The sequence below is a fragment of the Tripterygium wilfordii genome, chromosome 23 (genome assembly GCF_013401445.1).
Source record: "Tripterygium wilfordii isolate XIE 37 chromosome 23, ASM1340144v1, whole genome shotgun sequence".
NCBI lineage: Eukaryota > Viridiplantae > Streptophyta > Magnoliopsida > Celastrales > Celastraceae > Tripterygium > Tripterygium wilfordii.
The window spans coordinates 11,742,122-11,763,337 of record NC_052254.1 but is presented as its reverse complement, the minus strand read 5'-3'; the positions used below and the strand labels follow the sequence as shown (position 1 = coordinate 11,763,337).

At 37.5% G+C, this 21,216-nt stretch overlaps 3 protein-coding genes across 4 annotated transcripts; 1 reads left to right on the top strand and 2 right to left on the bottom strand.

Moving 5' to 3' along the window:
- The first annotated feature begins 212 nt into the window (after positions 1-212).
- Positions 213-7,915, top strand: LOC119993002 (potassium channel AKT1-like). The gene is made up of 12 exons (XM_038839864.1): positions 213-592; positions 1,364-1,729; positions 2,103-2,160; positions 2,240-2,557; positions 3,298-3,543; positions 3,757-3,855; positions 4,077-4,109; positions 4,231-4,416; positions 5,436-5,630; positions 5,776-5,851; positions 6,678-7,268; positions 7,351-7,915. Exons 1-12 carry the CDS (start codon positions 354-356, stop codon positions 7,626-7,628), a joined length of 2,685 nt encoding a protein of 894 aa, XP_038695792.1. The 5' UTR covers positions 213-353; the 3' UTR covers positions 7,629-7,915.
- Positions 7,916-10,527: 2,612 nt separating this feature from the next.
- Positions 10,528-14,784, bottom strand: LOC119993674 (boron transporter 4-like). The gene is made up of 13 exons (XM_038840883.1): positions 14,678-14,784; positions 14,482-14,564; positions 14,040-14,232; positions 13,768-13,906; positions 13,514-13,679; positions 13,248-13,414; positions 12,982-13,155; positions 12,802-12,897; positions 12,594-12,714; positions 12,197-12,503; positions 11,436-11,715; positions 11,039-11,176; positions 10,528-10,890 (listed from the first exon to the last, which is right to left on the bottom strand). Exons 1-13 carry the CDS (start codon positions 14,779-14,781, stop codon positions 10,849-10,851), a joined length of 2,010 nt encoding a protein of 669 aa, XP_038696811.1. The 5' UTR covers positions 14,782-14,784; the 3' UTR covers positions 10,528-10,848.
- Positions 14,785-16,068: 1,284 nt separating this feature from the next.
- On the bottom strand, positions 16,069-18,841 carry LOC119992947 (V-type proton ATPase subunit c''1-like). 2 transcript variants are annotated; one of them, XM_038839790.1, is made up of 4 exons: positions 18,578-18,839; positions 18,413-18,490; positions 16,574-16,744; positions 16,069-16,475 (listed from the first exon to the last, which is right to left on the bottom strand). In XM_038839790.1, exons 1-4 carry the CDS (start codon positions 18,703-18,705, stop codon positions 16,307-16,309), a joined length of 546 nt encoding a protein of 181 aa, XP_038695718.1. In that variant the 5' UTR covers positions 18,706-18,839; the 3' UTR covers positions 16,069-16,306. The 2 variants fall into 2 exon arrangements, with proteins under 2 accessions (XP_038695718.1, XP_038695719.1); XM_038839791.1 differs by lacking the exon at positions 18,413-18,490 and having other exon boundaries at positions 18,578-18,841.
- Between the last annotated feature and the right edge of the window lie 2,375 nt (positions 18,842-21,216).

Below are 21,216 nucleotides of genomic sequence, written 5' to 3'. Positions count from 1 at the left end.
AATAGTCATATTTCACTTTCACACAATTAAAGATTTATTCCATCATTTAAAAAAAATGACACTTTAAAAATAAAATTAGTAAAAAAGAGAATAGAACGGGGGCACAACAGTAATTCAAGTAGGCGAACCTTGTTTTTTGGAGGGACAGACAGAATTCGTAACTATAAACAGGCAGAACGCGCTCACATACGCACTGGACACAACAACAATATCTCTCTCTCATCACCGGCTCAGCAAAAGATGGATCAATCGATACATTGACGGGAGAGGGAGAGGGAGAGGGAGAGAGAGAGTGGTGTTTGTGGTTCGGTCCTGGACAAGCGTCTTCGTGGAGGAGTCAGGGAACAACAACTATGTTTAGAGAGAGAGAGCGCAAAATGGGGCAGAAGAAGAGGAGATCGTCGTTGCTATGTGGAAGAGTCAGTGACGGTGGCGGAGGCGGTGTGGTTGATGTAGAAGTTATGTCTAGGGACGATGGCAGTCAGTACAGCCTCAGCGCCGGGATTTTACCCTCTCTTGGCGCCACCGCTCGTAGTAATCGTACAGTCCTTTCTCGCCCCTACATTGTCTCCCCCTTCGATCCCCGTTACAGGTTCTTAATTCCATGGTTCGTTAAGTTTTTGTAACATTAACTGCGAATGTAATTTCTGTTTTGGGATGAATGTTACTTTGTTATGTGGACTTGTTTTAATACAATTTGGATTTAATGATTTGATTGAGGAGGAGTTACTGTTGTTGATTTGGATAATAATGGGAAAACCTAGGTTTTCATATACCTCCCACTTCGTTGGCTTGGTGTTCTATTCCTGATTGGGTCTTCCCGCTGAATTTTAAGCCCAGAAAACTCACTAGATTTTTGGAGAAAAAACTGGGAAAATGTTAGTCATATCATATGTTTCTTTCCTAATTTGACAAATGTATCTTTATGTGATTTCAGGGGAACCAACTAATTTCATCAGTGGCAGCATCTATTGCTTATTTTGACCCCCCTTTTCCCCTTTGGTTGATTTTTACATGTTTCCCTTAATAATCTGTTCCAAACGCAGTCTCAAATGCTTATAGAAAAATATAAATGTTATATGATGATTATTGCACAATTTTGTTTCTACTTAGGGGTGATAGAATGATCATCACACAATTCTGTTTCCACTTAATAGCTAGCATTCCCATTTTTTTTTTTTTTTGATAAATAATATTTTTCATACCGAATTGGTCTCTGAATTGATTAGATAATAGTGTTAATGAAGTTCTGTTTTTTTTTTGGCTTGTACTTTTTTAGTCGTCCAATTTTATGTATATATACTGCATTAACTCGAAGTCTCGAAGTTTAATCCATGTAACTGAACTTACACTGTTATTGCAGAATTTGGGATACATTTTTGGTCCTTTTAGTTTTCTACACAGCATGGGTGTGTCCGTTTGAATTTGGATTCCTCAAAGCACCAAAGGGACCTTTGTCCATAACTGATAATGTGGTCAATGGATTTTTTGCCATTGACATTGTTTTGACCTTCTTTGTTGCATACCTCGATAAAACTAGTTATCTCTTGGTCGAGGATCATAAAAAAATTGCTTTAAGGTATGCCAGAACCTGGTTGGCTTTTGATGTTATCTCCACTATCCCATCTGAACTTGCTCGAAGAATACTGCCCCATTTTCTTCAGCCTTATGGATATTTCAATATGCTTCGTCTCTGGCGTCTTCGGCGAGTCAGCAAATTTTTCTCCAGGTATAATGGGAGTTTCATTATTTTTCCGGCTACTTCTATTTATTAAGAAATTACAACCATGGTACTTATGTTTAGTATCCTCAATAATGTAATAAACTGTTGTTCAGTCCATTAATTGATCATAAAGTGTTTTACACAATTACACTTTGTGATTATTTCCTTTCCTCTCACATAATAATGTTTTATAGAAATTAATAAACCCTATTCTATTTGTCACTTGGCGTTGTCAGTAAAGCACCGGATATCATTTTCTTGGTGCTACTTTCTTTGGCTATGGAAAATGAATGGGCTTATGTTTGGTTTTCTTTCTTTGCTATGTTCATTCTCCCATATTCCGCTGGCATTATGGTATACTTTTTCTTTGTTATTTCAGATTGGAAAAGGATAGGAACTACAGCTACTTTTGGGTTCGATGTTCAAAGCTTATATGTGTGAGTTTCATTACAAATATTTGGTCTTTTTCTGAACATAGTTCCTCTTCAGTGTATCCAACCAATATTGTCCATACAGGTTACTCTTTTTACTGTTCATTTTGCTGCCTGCTTCTGCTACTTTCTTGCCGATAATTATCATGACCCAAAAAGCACATTTATGGCGCTTTCCAAGGAAAACTTTGAAGATCAGAGTTTGTGGGCCCGCTATGTGACATCTATTTACTGGTCTATAAGCACGCTCACAACCACTGGATATGGTGATCTCCATCCTGTAAATACTAGGGAGATGGCGTTTGTCACCGTCTTTATGTTGTTCAATCTTGGACTGACAGCGTATTTGATTGGAAATATGACAAACCTGGTAGTTCATGCTACTAGTCGAACGAGGAAATTTGTGAGTAAATGTCTGTCCTTCTATTTTGATGATCTTCATTTTTCTGAAGTCTGAACAAGCATGACTATTTTGGTCTACAAGCCATTGGGTGGCAACTTCACAATGTTTGCAAGATTGTCTATTTGTCTTTGGAAAGTATATTTTTTTAGAAGCAGTTTTTTTCCAACATGGAAGTTAGGACACCAATTTAGATGATTTGACTTTTAGCCTGGAGTTGAAATTGCAAAAGATTAATTTTGCATCTCAAATCAGCTAGTAATTTTATCAAATGCCAAAAGATTATTGCCTGTGTAGCAGCTTTTCTTTTTCTCCTTTATGTTGAAGAATAACTTTGTGAATTACTATTTTTTTTACTGCTTGCTTTAAGCTACAAGGAAAAAGAGCTATTGTTCTAAGTTTTTTCACTAAAAAGTTTACCCTTGAGGTCTTTACCTAACTTAAGCCCTTAAATATTATATATTTTTTTAAATCACCGTCCATTAACTCTTTTTTTTTTTTTTTTGTCCTTTTTCCTGCCAAGACATATTGTCACTTTGGCATACAACACCCATAGCAGACACTATCCAGTAGTTAAGAGCTATTCAAACTTTATATGCATGGTCCCAAATCACTGTTACACTTCAGAAATATTATCATGAAATACTGTGCCATAAACTTACATCTATATGGCTGTTTTCACGCTCTTTTTTGGCTTTCAACTCCATTTGTTGTATTGTGAACTCCTTTATTTGAAATTGCAGAGAGACACTATCCAAGCTGCTTCCAGTTTCGCACAAAGGAACCAACTACCTGTGCGTCTGCAAGATCAAATGATTGCTCATTTGTGTTTAAAGTACAGAACTGACTCAGAGGGTCTACAGCAGCAAGAGACCGTTGATACTCTTCCTAAAGCTATCCGCTCAAGCATTTCACATTATCTCTTCTATTCCCTCGTTGATAAGGTGTACTTGTTTCGTGGAGTGTCAAATGACTTGCTGTTCCAAATGGTAATGCCACTATAACTATTCTATCCTCGTCAAAAAAGTTCTTCTTGGCCAATAAACAACAATGTAAAGAAAGAACATTACTGTATATGTTCATGCTTAGAAGTATTGTCCTTCCACAAGACAATAGTGATGTGCCAGGCCATCTTGTATCTATTTAGACCACCTTTTTCCCCCTTGTTATGTACTTTTGAAATGTTTTAAAAATTCTTGAAGGTCTCAGAGATGAAGGCTGAATATTTTCCTCCAAAAGAAGATGTGATTTTGCAGAATGAAACACCCTCGGACTTGTACATATTGGTTACTGGTGCTGTGGTAAGAACTTGACTCCCACTTCTACAATGTGTTTGTTTGGGTATACAGTCCTGAGAATGTCAGAAGTTAATCTCTCACTATAAATGAAAAGAGAACTAAGGGTTGCTTGGAGAATTTTTTTTCCATCCGATCTCTAGAAAATGTGTTTGCTTGTCATTTTATGTTTTAATTGCACCGTCATCCCACAGTGGGCAGTGTCTTATTTTAAATTTTCTTGACAGGAACTTATTGTGCAGAAGAATGGCATGGAAGAAGTAAGTTTGGCCTTATAGACATTTTCATAGTTTGTTCCTTTGCAGTGGTTGACTTTCTCGGGATGTGGAAAGCTTCTTTACCATGAAATTTAAGCATGCTATTTGCAATGGATTCTTGCAGGTTGTTTGTGAGGCAAAGACTGGAGATGTTGTGGGTGAGGTAGGGGTTCTGTGTTACACGCCACGGTTATTCACGGTTCGGACCAAAAGATTAAGTCAGCTGCTGCGTCTGAGCCGTACTGCTTTTCTCAACATTGTTCGGTCAAATGTTGGAGATGGGACAATAATCATGAACAATCTACTTCAGGTCTTTAAATTTCTGACACATTGCTAAACTAATGACCCTTTTTCTCATCTTCGCTTGCACTAATTCAAGTAAAATTAAGTAATTAATGACTCATCATTCGAACTAGTGGACTTCCTTCAGGTGTGAGTGCATGTGCGCATAAATGCTGTTTTATTGTCTTCAGCTTTCTTCATTCTACAGGTTTAATATTACTGTGAGATTTTTATTTGTTTTTCTCTTTTTGAATTGTCAAGTTTGTGTGTATTCAACAATTGGTTGGCTATCCTAGTTATTGTAGTTTAGAAAGTGGAAGTATTACCCTTTTCGAAATTTCCTTATAATGGAAAGTATTTATAAATTTAGTTACTTTCATCTATGGATGGTCCTGTCACAATCAGCCAACGATTATCATAATAGAGTAGGGAAATGCTCTCTTTCAGTTCTTTAATTGTTGGATCTCTGTTAAAAAAAAGAAGCTTGGTAGAATTTGTTGTAGCTAATCGACATTTATAAGTTTACGTCTATTAGTTCATTTATCATTACTATTTGATCAGGCTTACTACATTTATTAGAGCTGTATCTTATGCTTATGTTTGATCAGTTTTACATGTAGGCATTGACGGACCTTGAATCTTACTTCTTTGAGTGTATCTAAAGACGAATACTATAGGCACTATGCATCTAATATATATCATATAGCATTGTTCTCCTCTCACGCTAATAATGATATAAAAACAACATGACTTGAAACAAAAACCATTGTTCTCTGCAGAAACTTTGCCTCTTTGATGTAAAGATTAACGTACTTAACTGAAATGGAGGCAGGTTCCTCTGTTATATTCTACTTGATGCTCTATGTTTGTTTTGCCAGTTTTCTACAGCAGAATAGCACGTTAAAATCAGAATTATGAATACCTTCTTTGCTGATATTATTGGTTTTTTATTCCTGTTATTTGTTTAAAATTTAATAAAAACAGCCTTATTGACTAAATAAAGAGATGCATATGTAAAATCACCCACTGGTGTTGTTATCAATGCAGCATCTGAAACAATCAAATGATCCCGTGATGGAAGGAATTTTGGCGCACACAGAGTACATGCTGGCTCATGGCAGAATGGACGTGCCTCTCAGTTTGTGCTTTGCAGCTATGAGAGGCGACGATTTATTGTTGCATCAGTTGCTTAGACGGGGTTCAGATCCAAATGAATTGGATAAAAACGGGAGAACAGCACTGGTAATGCATGTTTATTCATTATATATAGACATATGAGACATACATACACACACATAAAAGATTGGCCGGAGGGAAGGGGTCATTTTTGTCTCAAAAAAGTTTTCTTTGATAGACAACTGGGAGTTAATACTTGTTATTGAAACAGCATATTGCGGCCTCCAGAGGAAGTGAACATTGTATTGTTCTACTTCTGGAATATGGAACAGATCCAAACAGCAGAGGTATTCCCTCAATTACTAGTAAATTCAATGCCCCTTCTACAGTTGTGATATTAAACTCTAATTATTTTGCCTTTGAAAATTGTAAGTAGATATCAGAATGTTGAAATTTTGAAATAAGTATGGGACTATACTACCAAACATTGAAGACAAAATGAAGATATTTGATCTTAAGGTCAGGGTAACACCAGTTGAAGATTAGATGAGGAAAATCCTGTAAGATGATTTGGATATGTAAAACATAGCGTGTGAATGCCCTGATGTGGAAAGGTCAGAAAATTCAGGCGGGAGATTTTTAAAAGAGAAGAGGGACACTGCTGAGAAAATTCATGAAATCGTTGAGTACTTGCTTTTCTTTCTGAAGTGAGCAATGGCACATTTTTTTTTCCTGTGACAAAATTCATGAAATCGTTGAGTACTTGCTTTTCTTTCTGAAGTGAGCAATGGCACATTTTTTTTTCCTGTGACAAAATCTCAAAACTGTGTTTTGTCATAGGTCGACAATTTAGTTAAACTATTCATGATTTCATTCCATCTATATTACTGAATTTGGCGCAAACGTCTAAAAGATCTCATGTCCTATCATTTTGTGTTAAAATTTCAGGCTACCCTTCCACATAGAGCATGCCGATGTGTACACATGTCTTATACTAGTTTAGGAATATGCTATCATTTTAATTGAGAAACAGGATTTCTAGGAACAAATTCTGCTATGTCAACATGATTATCCTGTGCATTTGTTGCTATAATTTCTTAGCCCTAAATTAGTGATCAGAAGTCATCAACTGTAAAGAATAGATGTAGATCATTGCTTTAATTATGTCTGCAGATTCAGAAGGTAATGTTCCTTTATGGGAGGCAATAATGGGGAGGCATGAATCTGCCATTAAACTTCTTCTAAACAATGGGGCAACAATTACTTCGGGTGATGTGGGTCACTTTGCGACAACTGCTGTTGAGCAAAACAACTTAGATTTGCTCAAGGACATTGTCAATTATGGAGGGGATGTAACACTGCCTACGACAAGTGGAACTACAGCACTTCATACGGCAATTAGTGATGGAAACCCTGAAATAGTTAAGTTCCTTTTAGACCAAGGCGCTGACATTGATAAACCAGATATCCATGGATGGACACCAAGGGCTTTGGCAGATCATCAGGGCCATGAAGACATTCAAAATATGTTCGGAACTGGACAAGAGAGAAAAGAACCTCCAGCTGTCACAATCCCCAACCAGCATGGAGTGCCATATCTTGGAAAGCGCCTTGCCAAGTACAGTAGCGAGCCCACGATACCGCCATATTCCCACGACTTCATGCCAGCTGTTCGTGAAGTGACTTGGTCTGATGCACACCAGAGACAACCAGCTAATTGTTTCAGCAATTCTCTCTTTGGGATCATGTCAGCTGCCAATGCCGGTGAGCATGCTTCTCTAACATTTTTTTTTTCCCTTCTATGGTATTAGAATTTTATTTAGAAGTTGAAGCTATAATTGTGCAGATGGAAAGGAATCCGCTGCATCTGCTTGTGGCTTTGCCGGTTTTCCGAGTTTGAGTGGCTATTCAGCTAGAGTGATTCTCACTTGCCCTGAAAAAGATGAAGCTGCAAGAAAGCTTGTTCTATTACCCAAGTCAATTCAAGAATTACTTGATATCGGTGCCAAAAAATTTGGAGTAACTCCTACGAAAATTTTAAGTAAGGTAGGAGCTGAAATTGATGATATAGAGCTCATTAGAGATGGTGATGAACTAGTTCTCCTTGGTGATAATGGAAAATAAAAGTATGAGACACTTGGATTCCTTCTTGAGGGAGTACCAAAAGGTGGGGATATTCTTTGTTCTACAAGATATTGAATTGCATAAATACACGTCTATAGATATACATACATTCTTTTGAATGAGTGTAGTAAATGGTGGAGAAAATGAAGAGGGCGTCATAGGTATAAACAATTGCGAGTTAACATAGTTACATAGAAAGCAAGAAATAGTGAAAAGCTGTATATTTCTGTGTTGTGTTTTATGTACAGACACCACAAGGAAAAACAGTATTATTTCATTTTTTAAAATTTGTGCTATTGAATTTTTATTGATGGTAACTAATCTGAAGCAAATTACAAGGAAATAACATGTTAAGACTACATATCCCACATCGGTTGGATAAGTCCCAATCGAGTGGTCGATATGGGTAACCCTATCCGTACATGTTATCAAGGCATTTTTTGAACCTATTGAGTTGGATTTCGGCCTGTATTGTTGAGCTTGCTCAGTGAATTGGACTTCGGCTTGTAGTAGCTGAGCTCAGGATGAACAAAGTCGTGCGGACGTCATGTATTCACAGGAATCGGATAACCTAAAGTGGGCAATATTTTGGCCTTATTGGACGTAGTCTCTACTCCATTTGTTGAGTCTGGACATAACTCAACCCATAAGTACGGAAAAGTGTTAAGACTATATATCCCACAATGGTTGGGTAAGTCTCAACCAAGTGATATATATAACTCAGTCCACAAGTACGGGGAAGTGTTAGGACCATATATTCCAAAATGGTTGGGTAAGTCTCAACTGAGTGATATATATAAGTATATTCATACAAAGTCGTGTGGTTCTGATATATTCACAGAAATTAAATAACTCAAAATGGACAATATTATTGACGTGTATGGGGGTGTGGATTTTTGATATAAGGAAAAAATCTGGAACTGGAAATAGTTCGGGACTTCGGAAACGCTACTCTCCACGGTTTCGCCCACCACTTTACTCGTATCATGTGGCTATGCATGCCTATGTGCATAATCCACCGCCATGAGCAGGCATTAGGCTTCGGCTTTAGAAAAGCCCAGTGTATCATTTGGTCCATCAGAAACAAGCCCAAACAAGCCATGATAAACGGAATTAATCAAAGCCCCTTTAATAACTCCAAAGCCCAAAAGACAAAAGGCTGCAATCAAGCCCGGCCCAAATTAAAGCCGCCTTAAGACAATTCTGAAAGGCAACTACCAAAGTAGTGAAGTACTAATAAGTACTACTAACAAACACTGGGCTTAAGCTTGACCAAGCATAACCCATTGGTGTGACGCCGTGACCCAGTATTGGGCTTCAACTTTAGAACGGCCCAGTTCACCGCATGGCCCATCGAAAACAAGCCCAAACAGTTCTTGATAGTAGAATTAAGCAAAGCCCTTTAACAAAACTAAATGCCCAATTCAGTAATTCACAACAGACCGTGATGCAGCTCGGCCCAACGTAAAGACAAGCTCTGAACCCCTTCTTCCTCAAGATCTCTCACCTTTCGCACTGCAAGCCGTCCGAAGGTCTGAACTTTAATTACAATTTTATACAACCACCAGTGAAATATTTGGTAGTTGAAATGGGCAAATCAACAATTAACACATAATTTGCAAGAGCACTTTGTAATCTCATTTTAGCTTTTTTCTTCATCACCATGTACATTGAAACTAATGAAATGACTTCAACTAACAATGCAGTCCCGATTCATAGATTTTATTATTTTTTAAAATACAATTTAAAATTCATTATTTTTGAAATTTCATTTAAAAAAATAATAGAATTAAGATTCACCCGATAAAACTCATCGACAATAAATCTTACTAGAAAACGTTTTATGCGCTGATTCCGAATATTGAGATACCATTATATGAGCTACCTAACATTATTGATTAATGTCTTTTTATTACAACTTTAATAAGAAAATCTTCGACTATAACATCATTTGAAAAAAACAACATTTTCAATTTCATGACATTGTGATAAATTTTACATTATCACCCCCAATCTCTGGGATGATCTCTGACGCTTATACAGTTCAGAGTATAAAATTCTAAATTTTACCTAGATTTTACGGAAGTTTGATTACAAAGAGCAAAGTAAAGAATAACGAGGGAGGACCGCCACCGCGTTTGGGATGATCTCTGGAGCTTAACTGGTTCCGCATCGGTTGATATTGGAGCAGCCACGTTTGTATTCGTTCGCTTGCGAGGGAGGACCGCCCCCGCGTTTGGAGCACCCTGGTGGCTTAGGCCCAGATCGTTGGCAAGGGTAACAGCATACGCAACAGTAATAAACGTTACGCAACGACGAACCGAACGGGGGTGCGATTTTGAAACGTAAACACGAAGATGGTCGTACAATGAGTATGTCTTCCCCTGTTTCTTCTCGCTTATAACACAGGAAGGGCCAACCAACTGATTTTTCCGGGTTCTAACGACCTGCAGCAACTGCCATGTAACTGGCCTACAAGAGGACTATAACTAATGAGCTGTGCGCGATGGTCTTTTTTTGATATAGGAATTCAGCTTCACTCCACGATTTATCAAACTGGGTTTTACTTCAAATCTCCATATTTGCATAATGCACTGCTCTAGACTCCAGTTGTTTCACATGGCTTCCAGTTATTAACCTTTTGGAGCCAGTCTGACATGAAACTCTATGACTAAAAATGCCAATTGAAATGCTAAGAGGACATTGAAAATGCAAAGAAAGAGCCTATACATATCACAGATTCAACAATCATGGATAGAAATCTACGAATTCTCAACTTCTTATAGGTAATCAAAATTTTGTACAAATATACTTGATCATTCTGTAAGAAAATATACGACACACCCTTTGTCAAACTCACATCCCACTCTCTTTCACATCCCCTATTTTTCTCATCTCCATTTCCACCACCTCACTCCTCTCTCTTATTTTGGAAGCAAAACACTCAAAACAGATGATGAATGGCTGTTAATCTAACTGATTTTACCTAATGTAGGAAAAAGAAAACAAGAGCAGCAGCTTCCTTATTCCTTTTTGTTCCCCTTAAGGAACACATGTTTCTGTTTTTCCTATCTTGGCTCGCAGATATATAAGTAAAGGCAACATCTTTAAGACTTCTACCCAGAGTATCCTGTTTCCTATGGTCTTTTGGTCGGGGAGAGGACTATAATAATTTTCCTAAATATAGAAGGAGCACTCACTAAATCCTAATGCTTTGTCATCATGACCCTCCTGATGTTCGGACCTCGTCTTGTGGATGAACCTGCAAATGATTCCACATTCTAGTATAAGCGTACATTGATTCCCTAACCACAATGATGGGGATATTGATAATCATAGCGGTGAAAATAGTGATAATAATTACCATAGTGCTGCAGCACCATTTTCAAGAGGTACTAATTAAGCCCTACCTGATACATCCTATCTTCATTGAAGCTTAAAGTCCTAAGTTTCAGCTCGCCTCTGTGGGTGGTCATCTCGTCCAGTATCTCAGCGTCGTAGAATTCATCTTCACTTGCCTCAATCCGTGCATCAGGTGTATCTTTGTCCTGTTCACAAGGTAGCACACACCATGGATGAGAACAATTACCGATGTAATGAACCAAAACAACATCAAATGTAAACCTAATTCTAAAAAATGAAATCTTCTCTCGAGAAACCTCGCAGACAACCAAACAAGCAGAAATTCAACGTGGGGATGAATTCTGTCGAGATGATATTGATGCTGATTCTTTTTTATACATACTAGGGCACAATGTTCTTAGAAGTGTGCATTGACCATGAATGGGACAAAACCGAATTTTTTACCTTGATAGAGAGACTTCGGTTTCTTTTTGGAGCACCGGCAATTTCTTCATACTCAGCCGCATCCAGTTCCCGAAGGTCGTTAGCATGGAAAAACTTTGGGAGGATGTGTTGCCTTATGGTGATAAGCAAGAAAAATGGCAGAGGAAACAATATTCCAGCAATTGGTATCCAAGTCACCCCAAAACAAACCAGAAAATAGAAAAATTGGAAGAGCGTGAACACAGCCGTGGCCTTGAATGGCACTGACTCCACAAATGAAGCATGATCACCTTCAAGGACTCTGCCCAACACAATACCATAAAAACAGATTAAATTAAGCCAATGAAATTTAATCTTATATGTTGCATAATCAACTAGATTTATCACGTATTAATAGTGTTTAATTGTTGAGTGAAAATTAGCCCCAATTTATTTGCTCTTCAGGAACTATTTGTCTGGAACATGAGGTTAACTGACTTTCCATGTTTCTATTATCAATACAATGGGGAAAGAAAACAAAATCCTCTTCAAATGCGGGCATGTGTGTTTTAACCGTTATTGATGATCAAATTTTCAGAGCTAAGATGTTTCTCTCACGGCTAGGTAAAAGATAACTGAGCACCTAAGATCTACCAGGCTATAATGAAAAATCATCTTTCAAAGCAAGATGATTCAACCAATATAAAGGAGCTAGTACATGTCTTGTACTGTTAATTTAATAAGTTCCACCATTTCCTATCAGTTATCATGAAATTTATGCTTTATTAAGATGAAGGACTTACTTATAACGTCGGCCTGGCGTGATGAAGAGCAACAGCATCCTATCCCAAAACTGATTCCCTGGGAGACTATCAATTGCCATGTAGGCAAAGTATCCCCAAAGAACCGAGGTAGGAATCATTTTGAGTATAGGCATCGCACATGTTGATAAACCCACAAAAAGTGACTGCAAAAGGTTGCTCATTCTTTGCTCATTTACCCGAACAGGCAAGTATGCATCGATGTGTTTTTCAGGATCGAATTTTCCCTTCGCACTCCCTTCATCATTACTTTTCATTACAGCCTGCTTTAAATCCTGTAATTCTTCAGCTACAGCAGTAGTCTGCAACAAAATTCTTTAATTGTTTCACGTTCACACTAAAATGCAAACACTACTCAGAAGTCAGAAGCCTATAGCACTTACACTTGGAGATGTGTCCATTTCTACAAAAACAGCCTGCATTCGTCCATAGATTTCTGAGTTGCTTCTGTGTTGTTTAATGCATTCCTTGGCGCTCTGCACCATCTTCTTTCGGATCAACTGAAAATTGCTCCCACTGGGTAAGAATCTGAAGAAGTGAAGTCCATATTAATGAAAAAAGAACTTTATTCTTGTATCATAACACACCTGCCGCTTGAGAACCGCCAGACTCTTTGTGTGCATGGGGGACTGCGGGAGGACCCCATTTGAAGGGGGCAGCCCAAGTAATCCACAGATCAATGTCTAAAACCAAGAATACAAGAAAAATATTAGTATACACAAGATACAAAAATTGGGGGAAAAACTCCCAAATTTTCAGGTATATACCATTAGTCCGAGCAAAAACATATCATAGTGGTAAGCAGATGGATTTTTTAGATTGAATTCCTTCTGTTGTGCCATCTGTGAAGCTACACCATGGTCGAAAAAGTATAGACCTGCTATCATGATGGCTGGTATAAAGGCAGCAAAAATATATGGAACTGGGACCTTGCCCATGTCCTGCAATAGAAGAGTATCAATTAATGATTAGCACATAATAACCATCATTATCATAGTTCAGCTAAGATAGTAACATCATCTGAGTTTCTTGCCTTGACTACTGTCCAATGGTACAATGACTCGGATTCCCAAGGAAGAGGACAAAACAGCCTCCTGGGAACCCCAGAAGGAACTTTGCTGGGTACACTGTAAGATAATGCTGTCCACACCACAACCATGAAGGGAACCCCATAATCTGCGATAAAGCTTCGGAGGAATCCTGAACATAATGCAATAAAGAAAAGAAAAAATGAAAAAAGCTGAACGGAATCCCACAAAGAACAATTATGTAGTGGTATGGTCATGAATATTCATGTACCTGTGCCATATCGCCATGATCTTGCCTTTCTGCTCTTATTGGCAGTGAAGAGTAGACCAAATGAGAAAATAGTGGCAAGCAGCCCATTTGTATATAGCCACTGGAACTGATACTTTTCTTCTTTTGGATTTTCAGCTTTTGGAATGCTGAATTCACTTATCAGTCCCTGCAGTTGAAATAGTTAAAATATCTAGCGCAATGTATCATCTGTTTCTGTCTTATCAATTTTCTTACTACCCAAGATTTACAAGTACCTTAACAGCCTCTTGCATAAAGAGAACAGCTATCAACATGCCAAACAGTTCCCCTGCTATCCTGGTAAACCGAGTGATGATTGTGCACGTGTTAAATATTGCAAGAAGCACAAGAAGGAAAGCTGTCCAGACACAAACCCTGTAAAATGTAAAGAGAATAAGAGATGGGTAAAGTATCAGCATCTGTCAATTCAAGAACCTAAAAAAGTTAAAATACATTTTTGTGTGGGTGTGAGGGGTGGGGTTGGTTGGGAGAATATAAATTAGCTTACCACCCTGTCCACGCTAAGTACAGCTGCTGTCCCAACTCTGGTCTTCCTTTGGCAAAACTATACAAGTAAGTGTACATGATGACTGTCGGTTCTGCAACTCCTAATATCAATAATGGCTGCCCACCAAAGATTGAGTGGATTATTCCACAAATTGCAGTAGAAAGCAAGGTTTCCACCGTGCTTAAACTTCCATCTGACAAAAACATCTTCAGGCTCATAAAGCATCATAACCTCAATAGAAAAATTAATAGTACAAATTTGCATGTTAATTTCACATGCCCACTCCCCCTCTCACAAATACTAAATTACAAAGACAAAAGAAGAGAAGCAGAAGTCTCTACTCTCTAGCATTAGCTGTTCTGTCATATAAGAGACTTGAATTAAACCAATTTCCATCTCTTCAGTGATGGATCTTTCAAATATTGTAACAAACTGAAAGTACCTGTATTCCTGTAGAGCTGCTCTCCGAACGCAATAACAGGAAGAGCAGAAGCAAAGAAGATATAGGCAGTAGGGGCCAACAACCTGATACAAATTATAAGGACTGTGAATAAACTAGACTAAGTGGCATAGGATTATAAGAAAATAAAATTTAGTTCCCTGCGTGTAGCTTCTTTGCAACATGAAATAAAACATACCGAATGCCTGAACAGAGTGCACTTGTCCAATCTTCCTTGTAGCAAGCAGCTCTTCCCTTGATATCCCCAATAATTCCCTTGAAGGGAGTTCCGAGACTCTCCATTGCTAAGAAAACTTGAATGGGAGTTAAAATCACATAAGTTTTAGCATTTTTCGTTTGTTTTAAACGGAAACAAACTAATGACTATACATTACATCAAGACAACAATCAAACAATCACTAAACCCCCAATACTTTCCTGAAATGACCTGTTTGGCATCTAATAAACAGCGCTTGAGAATTTCGAAAAACATAACGGAACAAAAATGGATTCAAATCATTGGTGGAAGCAATTGTTGTATGAACAATAAACATCCATTATTGATGAAGTATCATCATGCAATTCCGCAGGCACAATTGATTTCAATGGCTAGTCTTATTCAAGAAACTAAATCATCATCATTGCATGCATCACTTTGAGTCATACAAATTTAAACTTTAAATATTTTATTTTCTTTCGAAATTTCTCGACAACCAAACAGAATCGGCGGTCTCAAATCTGCATGCACGTAATCAAAACGCATTCGAACACGCTAAAACCAAACGCAATTTCCGATCGAAGCAGAAACCAAAGACGTTCTCACTTATACGCGATTGTGTTCACAGACACGCAACAATACATAAACAACAAAGCCAAAAAATGATGCGAACAGACCTGGCGCAATAAAGCTGCAATAAAAGAGGAAGAGAATGTAGGAAACTCCCGGAGCCGGAGTCCGGGCAGAGAGGTCACCGGAGATTCCAGATTCCGGTAGGCGAGAACTAGTTTTTTTCCTCTCTCTCTAAGACTCTCCTGGTAGCGCGAGAGGAAGAGAGAGAGAGGTGTCTGCCCAAGAAGCTTGTGCCAAGAGAGACAAAACCGAAAAGTTTATTGACTTTATTCAAAAAACTAATGGATTCGCGGGGTTATGCCACGTAGGACCTCCTTGACTATTTGTGGGTCGGCTACAAAATCGGTATCGGCTTGATCTTGCCCCCACGCTTTTCGTTCCGCCCTCTTGTCTTTACCCGTCGTCGTGGCTACTAACAATTTTTGAGAAAGGGGAATTACTAATTTGGGCTGCGGAATACTTAGTTTTTTTTTTAAAATGACACCCCTGGAGTATTTTATTATGCATATAACACCCATTTTCAATTAAAACCTTAAGAGACTTGTAAGGGTTATTTCTTGTACTCTGATCTTGTAAACTCTCTAAACATCAATGCTGCTGAAGGTAGGATCTCGTATTAAGTCCGAACCAGGATAAATTATTCGTCATTCTTCTTCCCTTACTCTCTATTTTGCCGTTATAATTGTTTGAGTTCTTGTGTTTACTTGATCTGTTTTGGTCGATATCACTGCACATATAGATTCAGTAAAAAGGATCTGTAACTGTTGATTCCTTATCAAGAACTATAAACATAGAAACCTGCAGATGCGGCACGGGATATTTGGGCAAAATACAATCTCACCATGCCAGTTTACAACCTAAAAGAATATAATACATACTTCATTAATGATACTATGATAGATAACTCATTCTGGACTGCACAATGCATAACAGATGTGGCACTCCATGGCTGAAGCAAGATCTTCAAGAACAAACATATTAGATGTTTGTAGGCCATGTAGCTTGAGCAGACATGATTATTCCCACAATGACTCCAAATAACCCAAGTGCACTTCCAAAAATCTCGATCACAAGAATCTTCACAAAAAGTGTGGAGTTTTGGGCATCGGACAATGCACAACTGCTTCCAATTATTCCTACACACAACCTGTTACCGAAACATAAAAGTTGTAACTTATAACAAAAATGTCATAAAGAAAAAGCAAGAGAGTTGCCAGAGTTGAAAACGTGATAGATAACACGAACCCGCAGACAAGGTTTGCAAAGCCCACAATAATCCCAGATGCGAAAATTGCATATCCTGCCCTAAGAGACTCTGGAGCATAAATCTGGGAGGCTGGAACACTCTCTAGTTTTGTTTGTAGAATAATGGCCACGATAACACCATAGATAGCAACAGCTTCACAAAAGATCACACTGAGAAGATACAAGTTAACAAATTCACTATTTCAGGCCATCCACTACTGGTAATCCAGAACTCACAATAACCAATGAAGTTTGAAATCAATTTATTTTCAATGCAGATTGCAGACCAACATAAAAGTCAAAAGCTTCACATCATTGCATGTTTCTGATTTTATGACTAAAATTCAAAACTGAATGACTGCAAATTTCCATACATGTAACATTTATTGAGCTTAAATCATATTGTGTGCAACCCAAAGATTGAAGACTGGTCATATAACATTAAAACTCCATTAAAACAAATATTGTTAAGTTGTCTGCAAGGGAGAGGATGGATTGGCCAGGGCCCAGAGGTAAACAGTCCATCTGGGAGACCCTAGTTCGAATAACAGGAAAAAAGTCTGTGGCAAGGGAAAATAGCCGTGGTTTTCTGAATTCTTAAGGTGATGGGCCACTTAAATTATCCAGGATTTTACCTGTGCAAAGCACAGTGTTCCTTTCGTTTTAAAAATGTATTTTTTAAGTTATAATTCAGTTAATAAAATAGGCAAAAACTGCATGTGAATATAAAAATTACAGGGCTAAAAACAATGAAAAGAAATACTGCATTTAAAATTGGGCTAATTTTTAAAATTCTAGATGATAAATTGCTAGTGAAACAACCTACATCAGAAAGGTTCTGCCATAATGGTGGGATAGCCGGGAGAGTAGATGAACGAAGAGACATTTATTGCAAAGAAGCTGTTTCGAATAAAACTCTGACGTCTACCTTGCAACTTGCAATGAAGTAGCTTTGCAAATTGCAACTATCCCTAGGCTTGCCCTCATGTTAAATTGCCACCATATCATGTCAACTTGGATGGTGGGCTTAGCTAACATTCTCAGAGTCTCATGAGGCTGCAAAATCATAACAGTTCTTTAACTCTCAAAGTTCTTGACTAGTTCAGGTTACTATTACTGAGGAATAAGATGTTTTGTAGCCAAAAAGAAGTTGAACTCACATGGTCTAAGATCAACTAAATAACTAAATGGCTGTCTGAGAAGTGAGAACAGAAGTACTAGCCAGGCTCATGATGCCATTTTCTACTACCAAAGTGGAGAAGAAGTAGAGGGACAATCATTGATAAAATTCATGCTTGTTGACCCCCAGGCAAAAAGTAAGATTTCATTTCCCTCCGGCTATCACATTCTCCCACCAACCAAATAAGCACCAGGGTGACAAGATGTATAAACGTAGAAAGCACAATTCCATCAATATTTCCTTTACCTTGAATCCAAAATTAGAATTTTCGTTTTCGTTCCTACACTAAACAAACAAAACTCAACTCATCCTTCCCATTCAAATCCTAACAAGTAAAATCCAAGTTTGCCAAGTCGTTGAATCTAATTCATCAAAGAAATATGAATTGAAAACCGTAATGTTTGCTTCAGTCACACAAAGGATGATCAAAGTCAGTTAGGAAATTCATTGCAAAAAAATCCACAAAGCATTTTAAGATCAATGAATAACTATGATAAAAAAAAACAAATAGAGAACTAACTCCATAAAACGTCTCTAGGGTTAATAGCTCAACCGGATACCTTTAACCTTTTGGACGGAACAAACTAAGAACACAACTAAATTACAAAAAACAATCAAATGATAACCCTAACGATAATCAATTAGTAAAATTTCAATACCTGATGAGATTTTTGGAAGTAATACGAGGAGCCTTGATTGCAGCACCGATTAAACTACTTCCGGTGATGTAAATTCCCCTGCAAAAACCAAGCTTACCAAACCAAATTACAAAAAAATTAACAACAAATACATGTAATCGAGCATGTCAAGCAACTGAGGAGTACCAGGCAGCGCCGAGGACAGAGACGCCAATGGAGATGGCGATGCCGACGGCGGCGAAAGTGTATGGAGATATCCTAACCAGAGCATGTGACCACGAGCTAGAATCTCCTACCACTGAAGATCCTGACATTCTCGCTTTCAATTTCCGTTGCAATCTTGTTGCTCGATTGAATTAACGATTCAAGAACCCCCGATCAGTCTGACATGTGAGAGGTGACGGAGCAGACACGTGGAATCTGCTCGTGCCAATGCGGGCACAATTTTAAGGCCCTGTACTGGCATATCTTATACAGCCCACCACAAGTTGGGTTCATTGAGCCAGGCCCATCAACAATTATCGAGCTGCGTTGGGAGCCCGAGAGACAATTAAGAATAGGGCTGTTATTGGTACGGTTACCGTTACCAATCACGGAATACCGTTACCATACCAATTCTTTTGGTAACTCAAAAAATGTTACCGTTACCGTTACCGGAAGAGTCGGTATACCAATGGTCGGTATACCGATCGATCGGTAATGGTAAGTCGGTAATTGGTAAATTTACCAATTCTTAAAACCTATTTAAAAAACAGAAGAAAAAAAAGCATCAAGTAGCATTGTGCTTAAGGCCTTGTGTGGGAGTTAAGATTTCATTGGTTTTCATTGTTTAGTTTAGTTTTGGTTCATTTTAATCATGTGTGGTAGTTTTTTTTAGCATTTTAAATGATTGGTTTGTATTGGTTTTAAAAAACAAGGGAAACCAATCCATGAAGGTTTTGATCAACTTTTACAACCCACCAAATTGGTGGGTTCATGTTGGTTTAAAAATTAATACCCAAATATACCCTCACCTTACAAATCATATGTCAACTTTGCCCTTAACCCTACCAACACAATAAAACATCAATTTTTCAGGTCCTCTTAGCTCAATCATTTTTTGGGTTTGTTTTGTTGTATTGTGAATTTTTATTACTTGCAATTCTTGCAATTTTTCTAATTACATATAAAATAAAAATGTGTTTGTAATAAAGGATATATGAGTAATTGTATGTTAAATGAAACAATCAAAGCCAATGATGTCTCAAACTCCCACACATGGTTTTAAACCAAGTCAATCATTAATTTCTAAAACTCCCACACATAGTTTCAAACCAATACAAAACAAACCCACCCTAACCAATACTTTACGAACCAACTTAAACCAATAACAAAAAACTCCCACACAGAGCCTAAGAGTCATTGTATGAGACTATAACACTTTCATCTTGTCTACAATACCAATAATAAAATTGATAGATTAATGAGAAGGATAATTGTGCTACATGTGAATCAGAGAAAAGACCTATCAATCGAAGAAAAAAAAAAAGGAGAATTCACATAATATTATTCCAACAATCTATAACAGAAAATCTTTCATTTCATTAATTTCTAATATTTTTAGTATCCGAAGTGTTTTAAACTCCATAGCAGAAAAGCTAGAAGAAACAAGATAAATAAAAGATAAAAGACCATAACGAAAAGAGAGAAGAAAAGCCTGTAATCAATACCAACAAAGCATTTTGTTATGTAACAAACACTGCTTTAAAGTTAATGAAATTGCTACGAGTGATATATAAACGATAACACTAAAAATAATCAATGGTCTAGATTAAATTAGATTAATCTAATAGTCATAATTACATAAGACTAAAACTAAAAATAATATTAATATATATTTAATATATATGTCGGTAATCGGGAAATTTACCGGTTTTGAACTTTGCTTACCGTTACCGTTACCGAAGTCATCGGTAAATTTACCGTACCGAACAATTGGTAATGGTATACCAGTCTTTTGCTATTTTCGGTAACCAATACGTCGGTAATGGTATACCAATGGATAATTTACCATACCAGTAACAGCCCTAATTAAGAAGCTTAGAGAGTCTCTTGCTCAAATGATTACATGGTTCCCTCGGCGAGTGGGAGGTTTGCAGAGGAATGAAAAGTGGGATTGGATGATAAAGTAGGGCACAATCCGAAAATCACGGTTTTGTAATTTTTTAAACTAAAACCATCAAAAATGGGTACCAATGATTACAAAAATTCTGAACCATGTCCAGATCGGATTAGCTTGGTTGATACTGGTTGTTGAAACCATTTGACCAAATTTAGTCAACTTACCAATCCAGACCGATCGATCCGGTTACCAGTTTTGGTCCGATCTTCGATTTTATTTGCACAGCTCTATGATAAAGTGCAACGATGTAGGAGTTAGAAATGGTAGAGCGAAAGAGAGATGAGATTAAACAACAAATAAATTTTAGTCGTGATGATGAAGTTGACTATGTTAACTCCTCACAAATGCGGGTCATTAACGGATCAGTACGGTCTAAGACCAAGGTGCAAGCCCATATTTTGAGGCCCTAGTTTAGAGCAACCACAATGATTGTTATTTAATGGGGCATGGGTTGCAAAAGGTGTATTTTTAATGGGTCATCAAAAATTTTCATGTTAAGCAACCACAATGATAGTTTTTTGTTTGAGACAACAAAATGTATTGGGAAAAGTGTTTTGTTGATATGGCTGAGCCAACAAAATATATTGGTACAATTGTATAAATTTATTGGCTTTACTTTTTGTGTAATAGAGGTGATATCCAATATTAATTTTGATGTAGATGT

Excerpts from the sequence above, each read along its gene's own strand:
- LOC119993674 (XM_038840883.1), bottom strand. The coding sequence starts at position 14,781 with ATGGAGAGTCTCGGAACTCCCTTCAAGGGAATTATTGGGGATATCAAG. Across the intron at positions 13,907-14,039 it reads TACTTAGCGTGGACAGGGTG|GGTTTGTGTCTGGACAGCTT; the intron begins GTAAGCTAATTT and ends TACATTTTACAG. Across the intron at positions 13,156-13,247 it reads ACCATTGGACAGTAGTCAAG|GACATGGGCAAGGTCCCAGT; the intron begins GCAAGAAACTCA and ends CTTCTATTGCAG.
- LOC119993002 (XM_038839864.1), top strand. The coding sequence starts at position 354 with ATGTTTAGAGAGAGAGAGCGCAAAATGGGGCAGAAGAAGAGGAGATCG. Across the intron at positions 2,161-2,239 it reads GATGTTCAAAGCTTATATGT|GTTACTCTTTTTACTGTTCA; the intron begins GTGAGTTTCATT and ends TTGTCCATACAG. Across the intron at positions 3,856-4,076 it reads TATTGGTTACTGGTGCTGTG|GAACTTATTGTGCAGAAGAA; the intron begins GTAAGAACTTGA and ends TTTTCTTGACAG.
- LOC119992947 (XM_038839790.1), bottom strand. The coding sequence starts at position 18,705 with ATGTCAGGATCTTCAGTGGTAGGAGATTCTAGCTCGTGGTCACATGCT. Across the intron at positions 18,491-18,577 it reads TCTGTCCTCGGCGCTGCCTG|GGGAATTTACATCACCGGAA; the intron begins GTACTCCTCAGT and ends TGGTTTTTGCAG. Across the intron at positions 16,476-16,573 it reads TTTGCAAACCTTGTCTGCGG|GTTGTGTGTAGGAATAATTG; the intron begins GTTCGTGTTATC and ends TTTCGGTAACAG.